At 43.9% G+C, this 22,812-nt stretch overlaps 1 protein-coding gene across 1 annotated transcript in view; it reads left to right on the plus strand.

Annotated features, from left to right (window-relative positions):
- Nucleotides 1-596: 596 nt before the first annotated feature.
- Nucleotides 597-22,812, plus strand: part of PGM1 (phosphoglucomutase 1) — a 68,821-nt gene continuing 46,605 nt past the window's right edge. Inside the window, exon 1 of the mRNA XM_003921475.4 lies at nucleotides 597-1,080. Within this exon, the coding sequence (XP_003921524.3) occupies nucleotides 835-1,080 (246 nt within the window). The 5' untranslated portion in view covers nucleotides 597-834. The remainder of the gene's footprint in view (nucleotides 1,081-22,812) is intronic.

Below are 22,812 nucleotides of genomic sequence, written 5' to 3' on the forward strand. Positions count from 1 at the left end.
AAATCCTCTTTGTACATTAAAGTTGCCAACCTGGTGTCACAGCGGGCAAATCATGGGAAGAGCCCTGGTTTTGGAGCGTGACCCACCTAAACTGGCCTCCTGCATGTACTTAGCTGGGTGGCCATGACAAGGCATTTCATTCTTCGGATTTAAGTTCTGTAAGCATAAAAGGGGGAAAAATTAACCCATACTTAAGTAAGGTTTGGAAACACTACAGTAAGTCATAGCTATTTGTATACCCACCGTCACCAATGGTAGTCAAGTGTGCGGTGCAGCAGGAAACACATGGAAAGTAGACCTTTGGAGTCAATTACTTTACCGAACTCAAATGCCCTCATATTTAGGGAGAAATAGAATAAGGAGTCACTAAATCGAGCTGGGCTGGCACTTCTGTCCATCCCAGCAGGTTTCCAGAAAGCTATTTACATGGAAATCACTCTATACTTTTTTCCACTCTGCCTAACGTCCTTGCCCTATGACCAGGTTCCTACCCTAACCTCTGCCCCAACACTTAAGGGAGGAGTTACGGGCCTCTTTTCATAGTGGATTGGATTCCGAAGCCGAGAGTAAATCAGTAAGGCTCCACCCATTTCACCGGAGGCCTAGTAATGGGCGCTCCCCTTTGCCCTCCCGCCGGACCTGCCAGGAGGTAGGCTGGCGCGGAGGGAGGGCCCAGTCCCCTGTCCCTTTAAGGAGGAGGGCCGAACGCTGGCAGATAGTGCGGCGTAGCTCCCACCCGCGACGCCCTCACCCCAGAGCAGCCGCAGGTCGGGCAGTGGCCGCCCCTCCGCCAGCCGAGAACGCCGCTCCGATTCCCGGCAGCGAGTCGCCAACATGGTGAAGATCGTGACGGTGAAGACCCAGGCGTACCCGGACCAGAAGCCGGGCACCAGCGGGCTGCGAAAGCGGGTGAAGGTGTTTCAGAGCAGCGCCAACTACGCAGAGAACTTCATCCAGAGTATCATCTCCACCGTGGAGCCGGCGCAGCGGCAGGAGGCCACGCTGGTGGTGGGCGGGGACGGCCGGTTCTACATGAAGGAGGCCATCCAGCTCATCGCCCGCATCGCCGCCGCCAACGGGGTAAGGGTTGCGCGCCCCGCGCCGCTGAGCGCCCTGGCGCGTGTGCGACGTGAGGCCCGGGCGCCCTCCCTCGCTCGGGGCTGGCCGCTTCCGCGCGCGGCGGCCGGGTCTCCACCTCCCGCTCCTCCTCCTCCGCGCTCGCTCTTCTGGCCTGGAGGCCCGACAGAAGTCTCCGGGTAGGGGAAAGCGGCTACGGCCCCGGCAGAGCTGCCCGCCTTACTCCCCAGGGGGTGAGGAGGCATGGAGCCGGGCTTGACCTTGCAAGGCCCGCCCGACCCTCCGCCTCCGGCCTCAGCCTTCCCTCTCCCCGTCCCCCGCCCCTGCTGTGGCCTCTGACATTTGCCTTAACCTTGCCGCCGTGGAAGATAAGGTTACGGCGCAGAGTGCTGTCCCCTTAAGCAGGAAAGGTTAGACGGCGGCCGCCTAGCCCAGAGCCCCCTCGCATCCCGCCCGGTCCCCTGCTATTCTCGGCTGGGACTAGCGCTTCCCGCTGGCTCGGAGCCCGACACTATGAGGCAAGGGTGGCGAGAGGACCCATCCCCCTGGGGCGTCAGGCCGGAGATCTGAGCAGGCGGGTGCCAAACTTCTCTCCCCGCCCCCTAGTTTGCCTAGGTTCCGAACTCCTGCGCTTTGTGCGGCCTGCTTGCTGGGGCGCAGGCTTTTGGAAAATCTGGCCTTTGCGATGTGGTGGCTGGGATCTGTTCCACGGACGGGGCTGGAGCTGAATTTTCATTAGAATGGTAAAAACATACCCAAAGGCGCCCTTGTGCAAGCAAGCAGTCGTGGCAGGCCAGGAAAATCACGCAACACCTTGGTCTGCCCCCAGGCAAGGAACGTTAACTGACTTGATTGGGCGGATCCACTCGGTTAGGTGAAACTTTTGAAAAAGGTTTTTCAGTAAATCTGATATATGAAAATGTGGATTTGTAAGATTGATAAGTTGGGGCTATTCACTCACGTTTGTAAAACATTCCTAAGGCATTCTGAGGACCAACTTTTCTTTCTATACTTTGAGATTTGACTTATGCCCAATTTTTCTGGAACGCATCGCCTGAAATTTTATGAAATTAAAATTTCATAAAATGAAATTTTTATTCATTTTAATAGTACTTTGTCTTATTTTATTGACATTGAGTACTATTTGTCAAGCACCATGCTAAGCACTTCATTTACTGCGTCTCATCCTCCTGCAGCCCTATAAGGTAGATACTATTATGGGTGTCTTCAAGTTGCCAGCGAGAACACTGAAGCTTAGGTAGGTTAAATAATTTGCAAAAACTATAATGGCAGCTCTAAGAGTCCATTACAGATAAGCTTCTGAGAATGAAGGGACCCTTGAACGCAAAGATTTGTTTTCCAGGCTCCAAACTCCAAACTGCGCCTTATCTACATCTGCCTCCCCGGGCCAAACATAAGCATCAGTGAGGGAAGATGGCCTGGATTTGTTTACTTTGTGCTCCTGAATTTTCAGACAAGCACAAATTCGCATGAAAGAAGAACAAACAAACAATAACTGTATCCTAGGAGATCCCTTCATCTTCCAGTTACCACCTGTGCTGAATTTGCTTTTCATTCATTTATTCATTCAGCAGATCATGAGCCTATTCCATGTTCAGAGAAATGTGTGGACTGCAGGGATGATTCAGGCATAAGGCTTGTCCTTAAGGAACATATAGCAGAGTGGGAATTTTAGGTGTCTAGATCGAAATTTGTCCATTTGGAAGTAGTGTGGGGTGGGAAGGAAAGAATTAGTTAAGACTTTAAAAAAAGTTCTTAAAACTTCATCACTCTTTAGCCATTGCCTTATTGCTCTTCTCTTTCTTAGCCAACCTTTGTAAAGCTTTCTGCATTCACTATTTCTTATTCTCACCTCCAGTTCACTCATTTCACTGCAATCTGGCTTCTGCCTCCTCCACTACTCCACAACTTTTTGCTCTTGCCAAAGTTACTAGTGACTTGCCAGTTGCTAAATCCATGGAAGACATTTTAGGTCTTATCTTACTTGACCTTTCTGCTGCATTTGGCACGGCTGATTTTGCACTCTTGTAAAGTTCTTCCTCACTTGGCCTTGCTTACTTTACTGATTCTACTCACACTTTTTGGAAGTCCTTCAAGGGCTGCACATTGACTCCTCCCTAGGTGTCTGCTCAGCTTGTTCTCTGATTTTGTTCACTCTCTCTACTTACCCGGGATTTAAATATGCTACTCGTCCACTTGTGGTATGATTCAGTCCAGATAGCATCTTCGGAAAGCTTTCTTGACACCTCACCTCCACCATTCTTCTTTACCTATTAAGTGCTCCTTTCCCATAGATACTTCCAGAATAGATATATTAAATTCTAGTGAAATTATCTGTTTACGTGTCACAGCCTCCCACTGGAGAGTAAGCTTCTTTAAGATAGGCCTGTGTTTTACTTATGTCTGCAATGCCTAAGACTATGTAGTATTCAATGAATCCTTGTTCATTTGCTCTGAACTGTGAGTCACTTTTGTATTCTAGCACTTGATTTAAAGCCAGCATATAGTTGGTGACCAATAAATTTATTCACATCAAACATTTATTATGTGCTTGCTTTGTATCAGACATTGTACTCGAGGTACAAAATATTTTTGCCCTTGGGAAAGACATAGTCTTGGAGGGATGGTAGACAGGTGTAAGCAGGCAGCACAGTGTGTCAGGTGTTGTGATGGAGGGATGTGCCAGGTGTTTTTAACATGAAGAGCTGTACTTGGGAGAGGAATATGAAGGGTAGAAGGCTCCATAGACGGGTGGTAGCTGAATTGAGTCTTAAAGAATGAGTTGGAGTTCCCCAAAGTGGATTTGTCAGGTAGGAGGAATTCTCGGTAGAATGAATGCAAATTGAGGGAGTTGGGGACTGTTCACTTGAGCAGGTTATTTAATTTCTAATTCTTTTTTATTTCATCTGCAAAGATTGAGAACGATAATACATACCCGAGAACCCGTTATAAGGATTAGATGAAACAACATATTTACAGTACAACATATTTACAGCCCTTTCTCACTTGGAAGCTATTTGAATGACAGGTGTGTTATCAACGTTTTGCTGGTATTAGGACACTATTCCAGCCTGATGCAGATATTAGCTACCCAGATGGTCTCTCACCTTCTTCTAATCCTCAGCAGCCCCAACCAGTATAGAGGAGTTCTTTGTTAGTCAGAACCCAACTAAGTACAAATGACGAAAACCTTCCTTGGATTAGTTTTATTAATTGGAATTTATTGGCCCATGTTACTGAAAAGTCCAAGAGAATCCCAATGAATTCCTTAGTTGAAACTATTCCTGGTCTCTAAAAATCACTTCTGGGACTAATGATCTGCAAATGACCAGTATTAGAAATTGAGGAGAGTTTAAACTCACAAGTAAATGAATGTGTGCATATTTTGAGGGATGACTTAACACCATCCTAAGTAAAATAAAATAAATGTCTTCATGGGAACTTATGAGTAAGCATGGTATTTGTTGTTGTTGTCAAGCCACAGGGATTCTTTTGTCACAGACTCCTTTGCTACTCATTTGTGGAAGCTATGGAGTCCCTTCTCAGAATATGTATTTTTTAAAATTTGAGAGATGGTCTTACTCTGTCGCCCAAACTGGAGCACAGTGGTGCGATCACAGCCTCAATCTCCCCAGGTTCAGTTGATTATTCCACCTCAGCCTCCCAAGTAACTGGGGTCTACCGGTGGCTAATTGTTTTGTATTTTTTGTAGAGATAGGAGTTCACCAAGTTGCCCAGGCCGGTCTCAAACTCCTGAGCTCAAGAGATCTGCCTGTCTTGGCCTTGCCTCCCAAAGTCTTTGTTCCCCGGCAGAGTAATTTTATTTTTAAGTGAATAAAACAAAATACAAAGCATTACAAAGGAAGTGAAAATTATATTAAAGTATAATCAAAATATTAAAAAATCAGATTTTTGATATAGCAAGATACATGCTTCTTTACTGACAGCAAGATTCATGGAAGGTCTAATACTGCCTTACTTCAGAGTGGTGGTGAATACGAATGATGTTTTGAGACATCTGCAATCTCAGTATTCTGAGATAACTATAATAGGATATGAAAATATCTATAATTTTTATTGACAAATTCCTAGGTAGTAGTACTAATAGTAGCAGTGGTAGTAATAATACTGTGGTTTGTTTCCTACATTTATAGTAAAAGGAAATGCAAAATTTCAGTTAGATGTTAGTGAAAATAAAGATTGTTTTGTTTTTGTCATTCGTATTCATGGACCCCATTGAATTCTACCCAGGGACCTCTCGAGGTAGGGGCAGAGGGTGGGTGTAAGCATCCCAAGTTAATAACCCCCACACTAAACAAGTGATCCTTTTTTAGTGTCAGGTGATGCCTGCACCAAAATGGATCTCAAACACATGACCCAGAGGCTAAGGGTCTCATGTTCTCAGAGCAAACCAGTGGGACTTTGCAAACCTTGCCTGATAGTGGAGACGAACTCCACTCTCTCCCGCTTGAAGTGAACCACGTTTTTCTGAACTTTCATGAGGTCCAGCTGCAAACACTGCTGAAGGAACATGTTTCTGGTTATAGTTCAGATTTCCTGAGAAGGAAAGGAAAGAACACTGAGCAGGAAGGGGAAGGTTTGGGGACTCTTAGGTAGTTGGTGTTAGGTGGAGGCACCTTGCTACCTTTACTTTAAACCTGATAGCCTTGGGGCAGGGATGACTTGGCAGAGAAACATCTTCAAGTCACTTTTTAATATGCTGTAACCCCCATGTTTGTTTGTTTGTTTTTAAAACAAAAACAAAAACAGTTTTTAAATTATGGTGGGGCCGGGCATGGTGGTTCATGTCTGTCATCCCAGCACTTTGGGAGGCCAAGGCAGGTGGGTCACTTGAGCCCAGGAGTTTGAAACCAGCCTGGACAACATGGTGAAACCCCTTCTCTACAAAAAATACAAAAACTTAGCCTGATGTGGTAGCGGGCGCCTGTGGTCCCAGCTACTTGAGAGACTGAGGGAGGAGGATCACATTCAGCCTGCGAGGTCGAGACTGCCATGAGCTGTGATTGCACCACTGCACTCCAGCCTGGGAGACAGCAAGACCCTGTCTGAGAAATCAATCAATAAATAAATAATAAATGAATTTTGGTTGGCTTTTGAACAATGGTTCTCCCCTTGTTTACGCTTTCTGATTTTGAATCAGCAGGAATGCCAGGATGGATCAGCTGTGGTCCTTTCCATCCAGGAGCATAGACTCTTATGGGGGAGATAAGACAGAAGAAACACGTAGACATACAAAGAACAGAATCAGAAAAAGTGCTGAGTTCAGAGAGAGAGAACATTTCAAATTGGGAAAGAAGAGGTGCCTACACCTAACACCAATTATGTCTTGAAAGGCAGATAGCGTGTGGTAGAAGATGGTGCCGCCTTTCAGGAGGGGGACCTGCAGAGAGAGGTGAGGAAGAGGGAATCTGGAGGACTCTTTTTAGAGCCAGGCATTTACTCACTAAACAATCTTTGTTACATAAAATATTGAAATCAACTTGCTTGGAAGTTTCTCTTTCTTGACTTCAAGAAAAATCTCTTGCTCTAGCTGAAAAATCTTTTTCCTTTCTTTTTAAATCAAATTTAACATGAAATTTTGTAGAATAAAAAGAAAAGCATTCTCCCTTTTTGAAATAAAGGTTTTTTTGTTTTGTTTTTGTAAACAAGATAACATAGGGAAGAGTGCTCTACTGTCTTGGAAAGAGTGACTCATTCATTAAGTATTTATTGAGCACCTACAAGGTTCTGGGTACTAGGTATGCAACAGTGAATTGAACAGAGTTTCTGCTCTACAGAGCTGTGGGGTTCTAGTTGAGGGTGACAGATGATAAACATATGTGTCAAATGAGGATAAATTCTCTGAAGAAAAATAAAACCCTCTAAAGGGGGACAGCATTAGAGGATGGGCTACTCTTTTTATTACAGCAATCAGGAAGCCCTCTCCGATAAACCTCATGAGAGCAGAGACCTGAATTAAGTGAAGTAGTGGGCCATGCAGATATCCATGAAAAGACTTCCAGACAGGAAGAGTTAGATGGAAAGGATAAACACATATAATCGTTTAATGTTGTAAAATTATGCCCCAGGTAAATAAATGTAGCATACATTTTATTGTACGAAGGGTCCCAATATACTATGACAATTTACATGTGGAGTATAAGTATTATTATATTATAAATTTATCTTCGGATAATAAGAGCTATTAACAGCATTGATCAAATATTTAACAATAACTTTTTTCTCTCTTGGACTGTAGGGTGGGGAAAACTTTTCATCTGCCCTCTTAGGTTATATACTGGGGTTTGCAAATTAAATGCAAAAGACAAATCAGCAACAAAAAGATATTTGTGGGAGTTTATAGAAAAATGTGACAGGAGGCAGTTAGACTTGGGGGCCTATATATCATCTCAGTAGGGGAAGGGGGAGGAGGAGAAGAGCATTTGCTGGAAACCATGACTTTAGGAACGATAAATTGGCCCTTAAGAGAATGGATGGGTTATGTGGTAGTTTTATGCCAGTGTCTATTTAGTTATGGTAATGAGTCAATCTTCCCTGGTTGTGAAAATTCAGAGTTCCTTTGGGGCACGCTGCTTTTAAGACAGATGAAGGAGTTTAGTAAAAAGTCTATTTTTAAATGACTGTGGCTCAAAATAATTTTTATGTCACAGTGGTATAGTCTGGACCCCTTCAGACTTTAGAAGAGCTTTCAGGAGAATGATTTGAGTGAGGTACACTTCTAAGGAAGTAAAGAGGAAAGTTTGAACTGATCCCTTTATTCTCCTCCAAGTTCCCTTGAGGCCCACACAGACTGTAGCCAGTCATTCTGTTGACTTTGAAGCTGTGCTCACAGTTGGGATCCACCTTTGAAATAATGGCTCCTGAGTATGTTAAGTAAGTAATTGACGGCTAGCTGAGAGCCTCAGTTGGGAGGACTGTGGAGAAGACTTTTCTCCCCTGGGGTCCTCAAAGGGGAAATAAATCACAGAAGGGCAGCATAGGAAGTTGTTTGGAAAGGGTGAGAAGGCTGTGCCTAGTGTTGGGATATGTGGATAGATATAAGCTGGGTTTTGTTTTGTTTTTTAAACTTCAGCTGTTGGAAGTCCTCCTTCCCATAGCTTCTCCAAATCACCACTGAGCTGAGTCCTCAAGGCGTAAAGACAGCCCTGAATTAACACAATGGGGAATGACAATTAAGTCATGCCAATAAACGTTAAATTGTGAATCAGAAACACTTGGAAAATTATGTTTATATTGGAAAGATTTTCTTTTTTTTCTCCATGAATGCCCCAAATTGTGTTTGAAGGATGAAATGCGATAGGTGGTAGGACAGAAATATTTGGTTGACTTGTCCAGATGCTAATGGTGTTGGAACAGGCACTCCAGTCTTCTGATATTTCATCTGATTGGTCTTTTCCATAAATAAATATATCCCAGAGCAGGTAGTTCTGGGGATTGTTATAATATCCTAGTTAATAGCATGGAGAAACCAGCTTGGGCAATGTTAAGTAGGACTTTTAGAGCTTTACTATATAAGTCTTGTGAGTTTATAAAAGGACCCCAAACAGAACAATTTTGGGAAATACCAGTCTATACCATGCTAGGTTGATATGACCATCTGTACTATACAAGAACCTTCCCAGATTTAAGGTTAGTTTCTTCTTTTTAAACTGCCATTAAGGGCATGCAGGGAAGGTGAAATTTTGTTTTCCTATCCTTATATACCACATGGCTTATTTTGGCAACTAATATATGAATTTGTTCTTGGCTGCTTTGAGTGTGATTGATTCAGCCCAGTAAGTATTTTCTTCCCAGGTCACCACATGTAGGGTTATGGGGTAAGTGACAAAAGTCCTTCGGACCAAATATTAGTCCCCTATATTGTACTCCAATATGCTCAGAGCATCTGTGTTGCTCAAGAGTGAATTGAAATGGCTACTACATGGTGTGCGTCCAGAGGGCATAATCGGCATGGTATCATAGCCATCTGGGGGCTAAACTGACAAGCGTGAGAATTGTAAACTGGCAGGGAGCTCAAAATGAGCTCATTGGTGAAACTTTATGGTGGTCTCCTAGGATGCAGCAGAGAAAAATACAGGCCCATTCCTCATGTGCTTGGGAAGGTGAAGGTTTGCGTTGGAAGCCAGAGACCTGCCACACAGTGCTGTTAGCACTGCGATGGAGGTGGGCAAGGCAGGCTGGGAAGGCACAGAGGAGGCGCGCCTGGTTCCAGTAGAGGGAGTAGGGAAGTGGCAACTAAAGCCAGACCTGAAGGTGAAGAGCAGAGAGAAAAGTTCCAGGCAGAACCAGAAGTGAGACAATTTGGCATGTTGAAGAAAAGGCTCCTCTCACTGCCACCCAGCTCCATACTTTTGTTCCAGACTCTACAAGGAGCAACTGCACTAAAAATATGCCTCATGTTTTATATTTTACAAGATACTGCCACATGCATGGCCTTATTCCCTGTCTACAACAACTTTTCAGGTGTCCCAGGTCACAAAGTCAGGAAAAGAGCCTGGGACCTGCCCCCACTCTTCCTAGAATGTAAGAGATGTTAGGCTGTGTTCCAAATACTAGGTTCCCACTGAGAGTGGCTGAGGATAATGCCAATTTGGGCAAAGTTTTAAGCAGGAAATGAACATGTGGAGTGGGGTGGTATGTGGGTCTTGCTATGTAAGTTGAAGCTGCTTTTCTCACTACTGGCTTGAGTTAAAACCAGTTTCTGAAATCACAGTGTAAAAGAAGAGGCAAAATCCACCTCAAGGCATATTGGTTTTTCTTCTTTAAATGTTCCACGAAAAAAAATAAAAACTGAGTCAGTAGAACAGAATCCTAAGAACCAAATGGCCTCCCAGGATCAATGGGGGCAAGCCATTAACTATCATCTAGTTAATACAGGAGATTCAATTTTACAGTGGGAAGGGTCCTAGAGTTCAGGTGGAAGATGAAACTTTAGTCAAAGTCATCCTTAAAGTCCCATAGGAAAGTACCACATTGGAGAACAACATGTAATACAACAGGTGTGTCTTTAGATAGCAGAAGGACACTCAAGTTGCTCATACTTTAAGAAGCACAAGGAGACTAAGACTGAGCAAGGGCATGTGGTCCCTGGGTGAAATGGTGCCAGAATGGCCCATGCTATTTAAATCTCACTCTTTTCTTCTTTGTCTCCCTGGAAGTTCTGTATACAATAGTTAAATTTGTGCAAGATAAATACTTGTACAATGTGACTACACTGCACATTCCTGATGCTACTCAGAGTTGCACACATGAGAATCATCTCAGTCATGATTCAACACCTGCAACTTGGAGCATTTATGCCCTCTGCCTTTCTACCTGGCTTATATTTGAAATCTCTGTTAGATTTCCCTGTCAAGGCTTGGTCTTACCTCTATAGATCGGTTTGGACCACTCTGAAAGAATATAGTTTGAGGTGCCTTCCAAAGCGAATCTAATGTTCACCCCATAACCTGTAAGTAATTTGGGCAATTTTATAGGTTCAATCAACTGTTGTAACAGAGACTCAAAACAACAGTGGATTAAACAAGATGCTTTTCTCTCTTGTGGCATATTCTAGTGTCAGCAGGCCAAGACAAGCATGTTGGGACCCAGCATCTTCAGTCCTGTTGCTCTGCCGTCTTGAAGGTGTTGACCTTGCCTATCTGGTTGCTGTCGGCTCCCACCACCACATCCATGTTTCAGCTAGCGGCCACAGGGGAAAGATGGGGCAAAGTGCCTTTCCACTTTAAAATCTGGAAATTGCATACCTGACTGATGATCACAAACCATTGGTTAGATCTATCATGCAGGCCATGTTTACTTGCAAGAAGGGCTGAAAATGTAGACTCTATATTGAGAGGCATATGGCCCACCAAAAATGGGTGGTTCTGTTACCTTAAGAAAGGGAAGGAAAACAAGAAATCTGTGCCAAGGTCTGCTTCTTTGGCCATGAAGACAGCCATGCCCGCTGTTCTTTCTGCCCGTTAAACACAGCACTCCTTCCCAGTGGAGGCACCCCAAATTCCTTCCAGTTCCCTAGTCAGTACTCGGCGTTTATGAGTTCTGAGGGTTGCATAGTTCTCTCCATCAAGCCCATGTGGGGTTCCTTGTGTAAACTTAAAGACAAATGATCAGGCCCTCCATCCCCACTACATAACTACATAGCTATATATAACTATATAGGGAGGGAGTTACATAACTCTCTCACGCGCGTGCGCGCGCACACGTGTGTGTGTGTGTGTCTGTCTGTCTGTAAAGAGAGTGGGTATAGTTGTATATTTACATATGTAGAGCAGTCACTAGCCATGGTAGTGTTCACATTGTCGCATTGTGCTGGCTGGGAATGCACACTTCTGTCACGGCAGTCAAGTAGGTCCTCAGGAAACCCTGGTTCCACCCTTAGGGAGGAACTCTCTATCCACCTGCTCATGTAGCAGTGGACATTGGAGAGTAGGCCCTAAAAGCCCTTTTGGAGCTGTACAACTTAAGTAACCTGCTTCCTGCAGATGAACATTGGAGGATAAGAGGCAGGGTGGCTTTTGCAGGCCAGGCTCGTGGCTGTTTCATTGTACAGTACCTTCACAAATTTAGTGGCCTTCTGGCCTATTCTGATCAGTGGCATGTGCTGGTAACCACAGTGAAAGTTTTCATCTAGATGGTTTTGAAACCTAAAAACTTTGACTTGTATTTATTGGATGCTCTGTCCCTCCCCTGATTTCCCCATTACTGATGGCTGCTTTGAGACAGTAGGAAAAGATAGGCTAGTGTGAAGGCAGTATCCTTAATGTGATTTTGCTGGTGGGCTAGTTCCCATTGTCTGACAGAGAATCCTGGGGAATATCTTATTTATTATTTTTATTTTTTTGAGACAAGGTCTCACTCTGTCATCCAGGTGAGTGCAGGCTCACTGCAGCCTCAAATTCTCAGGCTCAAGCGATTCTCCCATCTCAGCCTCAGCCTGGGACTACAGGTACACCCCTGGCTAATTTTTTGTATTTTTGTAGAGATGAGGTTTTGCCGTGTTGCCCAGGCTGGTCTCCAACTCTGAGCTCAAGAGATTCACCCACCTCAGTTTCCTAAAGTGCCAAGATTACAGGTGTGAGCCACTGCACCTCGCCCTGGGAAAGATTTTAGACACAGCCTTCTCTGCTAAGCCTGCTGCTTACTGTATATTTGATTTTACTTGGTTGTACAAACAGTTGTCATCTCAACTCTGCAGTGCCACAAATTCCTGGACTTGGGCAGCATTGTTTGCAGGCCGCAGTCAAAAACAACTTCCCTTAGCAGAGCCCAACCTGCCTTTATTTCTGCCTGCAGAATGGCCAGCCCTTCCCTGAGCTCCTGTCTTTATTGTAGCAAGAGGTAATCGACAAGCACTCATGTTCTGAATTCTCCCAGCCATTTGCCTGGAGCTATAAATTTGGTTGGCCAGTGGTCTGCCTTCAGTGCCATCAGAAGCAACAAATTTTGCCATAAAAAGCATGCTGATGCCACATGTTTTAGATTCTGTTATGGTACAGAATACCAACTTTTCTGTTAAAATGTAGGTTTGGCTGTTGTTAGCAGAGTTCCAAAATAAAGTACTTAAAAGTTGTTAGTAATGGAACCCATCCTTTCAAAGACTGGGTGTGGGCAGTCCAGGGCTGGCGTGTGACTCCATTATGTAGAGGGACCCAAGCCACTTTTCTTGTGTTGCGCAGCCTTCCCTGGAGTGCTGCTCTTATTTAGGTCTGGGATGGCTGCCCACCACCTCATCTTCATGCCAGCCAACATGCCAGCAGGGGGAGAAAGATGGAGGAAGGGACACCTTTCTCAGAGATTGAACGCATCTATTGTACTCATGTCCCATCAGTCAAAACTTAGCTAAGGCTACATCTAGCAGCAAGGGAGGCTGGGAAATATCAGTCTTATTCTGGGTGTCAACTGTCAAGCTAAACATTGGGGATTTGACAAACTAAATGAAATGGAGAATTGATGTTGGGGAACAACCAACAGTTTATACTATCCTAATCACGCCTTCCAAATTTGATGAAAATCACTGTCATTTTCAGGTGGCAGAGTTACAGAGAGAAGACAGAACTTAATTTTATATGGGTAACTAGATTTTTGGAAAAGACCTTGGCTGTCAGTTATTCCACCTCCACTTTAGAAAGGAATCAAGGCACCAACATTGCCATTGTGGAAGAATCTTAAACTACTTTATTGAGATACAATTCATGTACCATATAATTTACCCATTTAAAATGAATCATTCAATATTTTTTATTGAATATAGTATAGTCACAGAACTGTACAACCATCACCACAATCTAACGTTAGGATATTTTCATGATCCTTAAAGAAACCGTTTACATTAGCAGCCAATCTCCCTGGCTTCCCTACCCCTTCAGCCTTAAGTAGCCGTCAGTCTACTTTCAGTCTCTATGTTTGTGTGGGTAGATTTTACATGGACCAAATGTCAGTTTGATTGCCATATAGGGGAAGTTACATTTACCAAGTGAAACCACAAGAGCATGAGAAACAAAGTGAGGGCTGTGTCAGGAGCAGTAGAATTAGTATCCCATGCTTCTGTGCGCCTTGTCCTGAGCATTGGAGAGTTAAAGATATCCTCATTCGCAAGGAGACTCCGGTTGAATGGGAAAGGTTGACACATACAAAACCAGACAGTCACCATTAGATACTGTAAAAGCTAACACAAAAGGAAAAAGGAATGGCATGGGAGCTCAGGGCCAGCCTCGGATGGGTGAGTGTGCCTGGGATGGGTGGTGTGCCCCGGGGAAGGCGTTTTGCTGGAGATGAGTGTGTCATTCTTGGCAGACTCTCTGTCCATAGCAAATCAGGCTGTCAAAAAAAAGGAGGCAATATTTCTCCAGGAGAACAGCTTCTTCTTTTTCATGAGGGTAAGCAATCAGATTTCTTTTTTTTTTAATAAACATATTTGAACGTATATATCGAAATTAGTATCATACCCTGCCAAATCGCCACTCTGGGAACCATGCACTCACTCCAGTGGTGCGTTTAGTGCTCAAAGCATTTTGAAACTCCTCTCTGGGAATTATCTTTCAGCCAGTCGGTTTATGGGTCACCTAGGAAAACCAGTCACATTATTTTATAGTCATGCCTCATTTTTCACGTAAAACGATGTAACAAGATTTGATCACCCACTTTATTCATTAGACATGGCTCCAGCCAATTTTTGTCTTTCTCCAAAGTTCAAATCTATTCTCAAAGGATGAAATTTGTTATGACTGAGGACTTCCAGAGAAAGTGCCACAGACAGTAAAGACAGCTCCTTGCTGAAAGAGTTAGAGGGATGTCAGCATTGTTTGAATAAATACGTTGTTTCCCAAGGTGATTGTTTTGAAGGAGATATTGCTAATTGAGATGAATGTACTCTGGCATAACTGTTTAAAGAGAGTTACTGTATTTTATACTGTTCAAGCATGTTGACCTGTAGAGAGGAGTTTAGGAGACAGCTCTTGCCGAGGGAGAGTCTGGCATTCTGCTTTCTGCAGCCTACCGCAGTGGCCTGGGGATACAGTTCTCTTCCATTCTGGTAAACATGCAAACCTGCTTTGGTGAGGCATTTAGGAGCCTACAAAATGGGAAGGTTTGTTAAAATACAAACAGACAAAATGGCCAAATACCCTGCCCTGACTGAGGAAGAGAGTCCTATCAGCTCTAAACCACAGAACTTAAAACCCAAATGCTAAGCTAGTGCCCACCTCAACTTTGTGAAATTGTCCCCTGACTTCAGATGCCAGAAAATGGATCTGGGATGGCATAACTGAGTGGGGACAGGGAAAGGCCTTTTGATTTAGCAATACAACTATTAGGTTATACCACCTCCTCGGGAACTTTGAAAAATGCATTCTGTGGAACAAGACGAAGTGCACTTTAAAGGAGGATTTTGAAATGAACCAAAAGGGAAATAAGTATAGAATGGAATCAGGGATAAGATTGGCACCTGTCAGGAAAGCCCAGCTTCCTCTCTGGGCTGGGCCACACTGTTCTCTCCAGCCTCTTTGTGGTCAAATCCATGAGAAAAACACTTACCCCACAGTGCACCATAGACAAGCTCCTCCATATGTAGACGTGGTATTCAAAAGAGTAATCATACATAATGTCTCCCTCGACGGATTCTTGTGAGGATGAAATAAAGTCTGTGAAGCATTAACTGTGGGGCCTGGCATTGTAAGTGGTTAGTAAAGAGGAGATTCTGATGATTCTAATGATTATCATGATGATTCCAAATACTGAGACCACTGGAGGGCAGAGGGAGGGGACAAGAAGATGGACCTGGGGAGGGTCTTCTTGCCCCCCACCACCCTCACTGTTTGGCTCGCCTATCCTGCCTCTGTCCACATGTTATCCCTTGGACTTTATCTGTCAGGCAGGGGTTCATGGTTGCTGTAAATCTCAGCCACAGGCCCATTGATCTGAGACCTTCACCTGGTTTGAGTCACAAGCCAGCAGTGACTAGCTAAGGATAGGTATTTCAGGATGGATCTGTGGAGTGGTTATGGGCCTAGGTCAATGTCATGCTGCAGATGGGAAGCTGCAAGAAATGTATGCTGGCATTTCTGGAAACCTCCCGGGACATGTGGATGTGTTCATTTGACAGGCATTGATGAACACTCTGTGTGCCAGGCACTGTGCAGAGTGGTTGGGGGTACAGGATGAGTAAGACAAAGTCCTTGTGCTTAGGGTGCTCAGGCTGGTAGAAGAGACAGGCACTCCATGGATAGTTACAGCAACATGGTGTGAATGCTAGAACAGATAGTCCTTGACCTACCATGGAATGATGAATTACAGTTGCCCAACTTTACACATTCTGTAGAAACTATACTTTGGATTTTGGATTTTGATCTTTTCCTGGGCTAGCAAAATGGATGATACTCTAGGAGCAAGCCACATTCCCAGTCCACCACGCAGTCATGAGGGTAAATGAATAATGTACAATACAGGGCACTGTATTTAATAAATTGCATGAGATCTTCCAACATTTTATTATAAAATAGGCTTTGTGTTCAATGATTTTTCCTAACTGTAGGCTAAGGTAAGTATTGTGGGCACATTTAAGGTAGGCTCGGCTAGGCTATGATGTGTGGTAGGTTAGGTGGATCGAATGCATTTTTGACTGATGATATTTCAACTTACAATGGGTTATGCCAAATGGAAGTCAGGCCACTTGGTGGCTTCCTAAGTTTACCACATAACTTCAGTTCATAGTAGTGGGTTGCAAGTGATGGCTTTGAGACTTTCGTTCAAATCTCAGTTTCATAATTAACCGTACAATGTCACGTATTCTGCTTATCTAAAACTATTTTCTCACCAGTAAAGTAGGATTAATTCCAATATCTGCTATATCAGAGAATTTTATGAGGATTGAATGAAATAATGCACATACAAAGGTTTTTTGAACTCCAAGGGGCAACCTAAATATGAATTATTTGGGTTGTTTTTGAAACTCTACTATTGCTTCAGGAAAGTCACCCCGCTGGACTAATTTAAGCCTCCTGCCAAAAACAAATCTCTACACACAGTTTTGTCTCACTCTCTCAAAGTCCAAAACTCAGATGTGCTAAAGAATAATAAAAAAAATCATTACAGGCATTCTGCCGTTTTGAGACTCTTAGTGGCATATCAAAATTACATCTTTTATGTTAAAATTTATGTTAAAAGTATAATCTTTGGTGTGATATCTGAGTTTGATTCCTGGATATGCTAGTTATTAGCTGTTTAATCTTGGGCAAATTGCTTGAACTCCTTCTTTACTTATTGTGAAATTAAAATAATATGTTGGGGATTTTGATGGGAAATACAGACACTTTAAACTTCTTACGAAAGGTTTCCCAGCCATTACTCCCTCAGTCTAATTTCTCTTCTTCCCAGATTTGCCAATGACCTGTCAAGATGCTGTCCACTTGTTAGCTCATAAATTTCAAAACAGAAATGTCTTTCTTACAGAGAGTGTTTCATGCACAGAGCCTGGGGGGAGACAACTGTTCTATATAACTTTAGGTTTTCAGTAATATGTCACCAGCCTGATACTCAGTTTTCTCAAAAGAACACAGCAGCCAGCCCCAAAGTAAGCAAAATTGATCCTGAGTAGCTTAAGGACTGGAAATAGTGTTTGGTGTTTATATGCCAGGTCTACCCCTCGTAGTTTTAGGATAGTGGTTCGGATAAATAGTTGGTTGGGAAAGATAAATAGTTGCTCCAGAAAGTTCCCTGAATAAGATTTGATGGGGTGTTTTCCATCCCTCAGACATTTACTGAGCATTTTCTTATTGCTCAATACAGTGCCATGCATTTGGGGCATGTAGAAGTGCATGAAACATTCTCTGCAAGTCGACATTTCAATATAGTGTGTGAAGTGCTTCGTTAGGGTGTATTGGGGGCCCCAGGGAGGGGAGCACGCAGAGGTGGTCAGAGGAAGCTTCCCAGGGGAGATGTGTTTAATCCAAGTCCTGAAGGATGATGAAAAGGAAACCAGGAAAAAGTACAGACACGGGGTGGTGGGGTGATCAAGAGGACATTCAATATAGACGGAGCAGCATGTGCAAAAGAAGGAGGTCCTTGTAGAAAGTAAAACCACAGCCTTAGACTGTAAAGTAAGACTCATCCTAACTCCAGCATTGCAGGAGGAAAGATGGAGAACGCCAGGGACTCAGCTGCCACCACACAGGGCCTTAACCCCTGAGGCTTTCTTTTATACATGGGCCAGCCTAAGGCCCAGTCCTGGGAATTAGCCTAAGGCCCAGTCTGGGAAGTCTCTTATGGCCCTGAGGGAAGGGAGGATCTTGGAGACAGGATTGCAAACCTAAAAAGCTATCTGTAAGGAGGACTGGGTTGAAGTATTTCCCCAGTAATATATTAAGACTCTATCAGAGGCCGGGAGTGGTGGCTCATGCCTGTAATCATAGCACATTGGGAGGCCAAGGTGGGCAGATTACTTGAGGTCTGAAGTTCGAGACCAGCCTGGCCAGCATGGTGAAACCGCATCTCTACTAAAAATACAAAAAAATTAGCTGGGCATGGTGGTGTGTGCCTGTAATCCCAGCTACTTGGGAGGCTACAGTGGGAGAATCGTTTAACCTGGGAGGTGGACGTTGCAGTGAGCCAAGATCACACGCCATTGCACTCTAGCCTGGAGGAAAAGAGTGAAACTCTGTCTCAAAAACAACAACAACAACAAAAAGGCTCTAGGCTCTAGCAGTTTTCTCTGACTCTATCTTTAACCAGCAGATTATGTGACACGTAACACCGTCTGCCTGTGACCGCGTATCTTCACTGGGGCAAGTCTTCTAACTTGGTTCAGCTGGCCTGAACCCATATGTAGAATGATTGATGTGTAGTCCACTAAGTTAAATTATACATTTATAAATGCAAAGCAAAATTAGACATATAGTGTGGTTGTGCTGTGTCCCGCTGTCAGTCTTATGTTAAGAAAGGGGCTGGGATGCTAGGTCAGCTGTGACACTCTTCCTCTTGTTTGCATTGGTCTCATTTCTCTCTTACTCTCACCTCTTTTCTACCTCATGTTTAATAGCACTATGAAGACCTCTCCTTCATCACTCTGCCTGCAATTGTCCTGGGACGCAGTGTAAACTTTTGGCCTCAGCCATTCAGAGTAACCAGCTCCACTTCCTTCACTATTGCAGTTTCTAGTTCTGTTCATAATTGTCGCACAAGACTTTGTGCTATTGAAACTACTTGCAATGCCAGTTCCCACGCGGAGTGCCCTCTGTTGCAGACACCTTGTGCTTTGGGAATTGTCTGTGATTGGGGGAGTAATTTCCTTTTTCCTTTCCTTTCCTTTCTTTTCCTTTTTCTTTCTTTCCTTTCCTTTCTTTCTTTATTTTTTATTTTTTATTTTTGACAGTCTCACTGTGTTGCCCAGGCTGGAGTGCAGTGGTGCTATCTTGGCTCACTGCAACCTCCACCTCCCAGGTTCAAGCGATTCACCTGTCTTAGCCCCCTCTCAAGTAGCTGGGATTACATTACAGGCATGTGCCACCATGCCTGGCTAATTTTTCTATTTTTAGTAGAGACGATATTTCGCTATATTGGCCAGGCTGGTCTCGAATTCCTAATCTCGGGTGATCCGCCAGCCTCAGCCTCCCAAAGTGCTCGGATTACAGGCATGAGCCACTGCACCAAGCCAGGAGAGTAATTTTCTATTTGAAGTTGGTCTCAGGAAGGGAAACCACTACTGACTACTGCCTGAAAACTCACCCCCGTGCTTAGAAACACTAATTACCGGGGTCATTTGATGCTGTCACTTAAATAGCTTAGTCACTCACACATTTATTGACTATGTGTGCCCAACCCCATTCCAGGTACTGAGGTTAAAAGTGAGTGAGTTACAGTCTCTCTCTTCACACCATTGAGCAAAGGAGGAAGCTTGTTTTTATATATGGACCTATGGCCCTTGCAGGGTTACTTAGTGATACAAACCAAACCCTCTGAAGCAAAAAAAAAAAAAAAAAAAAAAAAAAAAAAGGTGTAGGTGGGGTTGGGTACAGTGGCTCATGATTGTAATCCCAGCACTTTGGTGGACCAAGGCAGGTGGATCACAAGGTCAGAAGATTGAGATCATCCTGGCCAATATGGTGAAACCCTGTCTCCACTAAAATACCAAAAAAAAAAAAAAAAAAAAAAAAAAAAAAAAAAAAAGAAGGGAGGGAGGGAGGGAGGAGGGAGGGGGACAGAGGAAGGGAGGAAGGGAGCGGGGGCTTGGGGGAAGGGTGGGGGAAATCTGTCATGCAGACCAGCCACTCTGCTGCAAAAGGAGTTGGCTTATCGTTTTTTTTTTTTTTTTTTTTTTTTTTTTGAAGCACTTTGCAATTTTCTAGGGCTGCCATCTGCCATAACAAACTGTGTGGCTTAAAACAATGGATATTTATTCTCTTGCAGTTCTGGAGGCTTAGAAGTCTGAAATCGAGGTCAGAGCAGAACCACGCTCCCTCTGGAGGCTCTAGGGAAAAATCCTTCCTTGCCTCTTCCTGGCTGGGAATCCTTGGTGCAGCGTAACTTAAATCTCTGCCTCTGTCTTCACATGGCATTTTCCCCTGTGTATCTCTTCTGTCTCTGTCTCCAAATTTCCCTCTCCTAAATCCAGTCATTGGATTTAGGAGCACCCTAATCCAGTATACTCTCATCGTAACTTGATTACATCTGCAAAAGTCCCTATTTCCGAATAAGGTCACATCCCCAGGTACCTGGGTTTAGGACTTCAATATATCCTTTTTTTTTGGAGGGGGTGGGAGTAGTGCACCATGCAACCATAACATCTATGCTGTGTCCACCAAATGCAGGTGGGTTGTACAGGCACCAGAGCTCATATACCATGTAATTGGGCAATAGCCCTTTGGGAGTCACTTGGAATATGTTTCCTCTTAACTTTTTTTCAGGCTTAAACAAATTTGATCATCCAAAAGAGCCATACATAGCCCAATGATGAAAAACATGAGCTTTGGCATTAAAGCTGGTGCTGAAGCCTGCCTTCCCAATTTATTGTGAGACCTTGAGCAAGTCATGTAATTTCTCTAAGCCCGTTTCCTTATCTGTAAAATGGGAATAGTGAGAATACCCACTGAGTTGTTGTGAAGCCTGCATGAAAACCTACATGTAAATGATATTCACTGTGCTGAGCACTTCACGTGATCTCATATAATTTTTTCAACAACACTTAATCGATTGGAATTTAGACCCCTGTTTTACAGATGCAGAAATAGAGGCTAAGTGATTTGCCCAAGCACTTCAGGATACTGAAAAGGTATCAAGCGTTGGGATTTGAACCTGGATTTCCATTGTGCTCAATTCCTCAAGGCGGACCCTTTTAGTAGTTATCTACTGCTATAGTCTAGGGGTTCCTAAAGTTTTTAAGTGGAAGTCCAACTTTTTATTTTTCTAAAGCCTTGCTCTCACTAAGCCTTGAGGCCAAGAGGCGATGCCTTGCTGCTGCTCCCATGAGCCACTGCCCATCTCAGGAATTCCCACAGATGCCCACATTCACCCACATGCTGTTTTTAAAGCTTTTGTTCATTGACTGTTTGCTGTTCACCTAGCTGCATATTACATTACGAAGCAAGGTAGCATGATAGTTACAGGTCTGGGCTCTGGAAACAGACTGCATGTGACTGGGTGTCTTCTTAGAACAAGCCTTCTAACTTGGGTTGGCTGAATCAAACCAAAGCCCATCTCCACAATTTACCTGACCTTGGACAGATGATGTAATCTCTGTATCTCCTATTTTCCTCATCCCTAGGATAAGGGCTGAGAATAAGAAGCCCCTGTAAAGTTATTGTGAAGATTAAATAAGTTAATGCTTGTAATGCACTTGAAACATCACCCAGCACATTGTGGCCTACTGAACTTATCTTCCACTATATACAACAACCTTTAAGCAGGCATCATCATCCTTAATGTTTTATAAATGAGGAAACTGAGACCAGAAAGGCCATACACCCCTAGAGAGTTCAAGTAAAGCCAGGATTCAGACTCAGATTGACTCCAGAGCCCAGTGGTTAGGGGCAGGGACTGTACTTGATTCATCTTTAAATCTCCCTTCTTCCACCTGTCCCATTCCCCCAGTGCCTGTGCCATTGTGGGTGTTTAATCAGTCTTTGTGGGTGTTTAATCAGTCTTTATCTCACAGATAAACCCATTGCATCTATGCCCTCCTACCTGGGCTTACCTGCTTTCACGATCAGGGGATGTGTTAGAAGGATATGATCAGTCCTTATCAGTACCGCCTTCTATTTTTAGTGGTTTGGATGACATTTATTGAGTAGCTACTATATGGCCAGGCATTGTGATAAGTACTTCACATACGTTTCCTCATTTACTTTCAGAACCTTTTAAAGGAGGTTTCATACTCTCCATTTTACAGAAACTCTGGCTTGCAGCGACCCTGTAGAAAAGGATGTTCCTTCTTTGTGGCTACCTTCATTCATATCCTTTACAGCTGGACATCCTATTTTGGCCAGACCATATATAATTGAAAATAATCTTAAAAATGAGACAGACAGAAAATAACCTAACCATTTCTCTTTATTTTATTTTATTTTATTTTTTATTTTGAGATGGAGCTTTGCTCTGACGCCCCAGCTGGAGTGCAGTGGCCTTAGCCCACTGCAACCTCTGCCTCCCGGGTTCAAGTGATTCTCTGCCTCAGCCTCCTGAGCGACTGGGATTACAGGAGCCACCACGACGACTGGCTAATTTTTGTATTTTTAGTAGCGATAAGGTTTTGCCATGTTGGCCAGGCGGATCACTTGAGGTCAGGAGTTCTCTCCTCTATTTAAAAGCCCCAGAGTTGGCCAGGCACCGTGGCTCACACCTGTAATCTCAGCACTGGGAGGCTGAGGCGGTCGGATCACAAGGTCGGGAGTTTGAGACCAGCCTGGCAAACATAGCAAAACCCCGTCTCTACTAAAAATACAAAATTTAGCCGGACATGGTGGCGGGCACCTGTAATCCCAGCTACTCGGGAGGCTGAGCCAGAAGAATTGCTTGAACCTGGAAGGCAGAGGTTGCAGTGAGCCGAGATGGCCTACTGCAACTCCAGCTACAGCGACAGTGTGAGATTCTGTAGAGTCCCACCGTATTTTCGTTATTTGATGGAGGGTCAACCACTGTCTGCTACAAAACTTAAAGGGACAGACACAGTTTCTCTTGTGATCTTGGTTAAGGGAGCCCCTAGAG

The sequence above is a fragment of the Saimiri boliviensis genome, chromosome 11 (assembly GCF_048565385.1).
Source record: "Saimiri boliviensis isolate mSaiBol1 chromosome 11, mSaiBol1.pri, whole genome shotgun sequence".
NCBI classification, from domain to species: Eukaryota; Metazoa; Chordata; class Mammalia; order Primates; family Cebidae; genus Saimiri; species Saimiri boliviensis.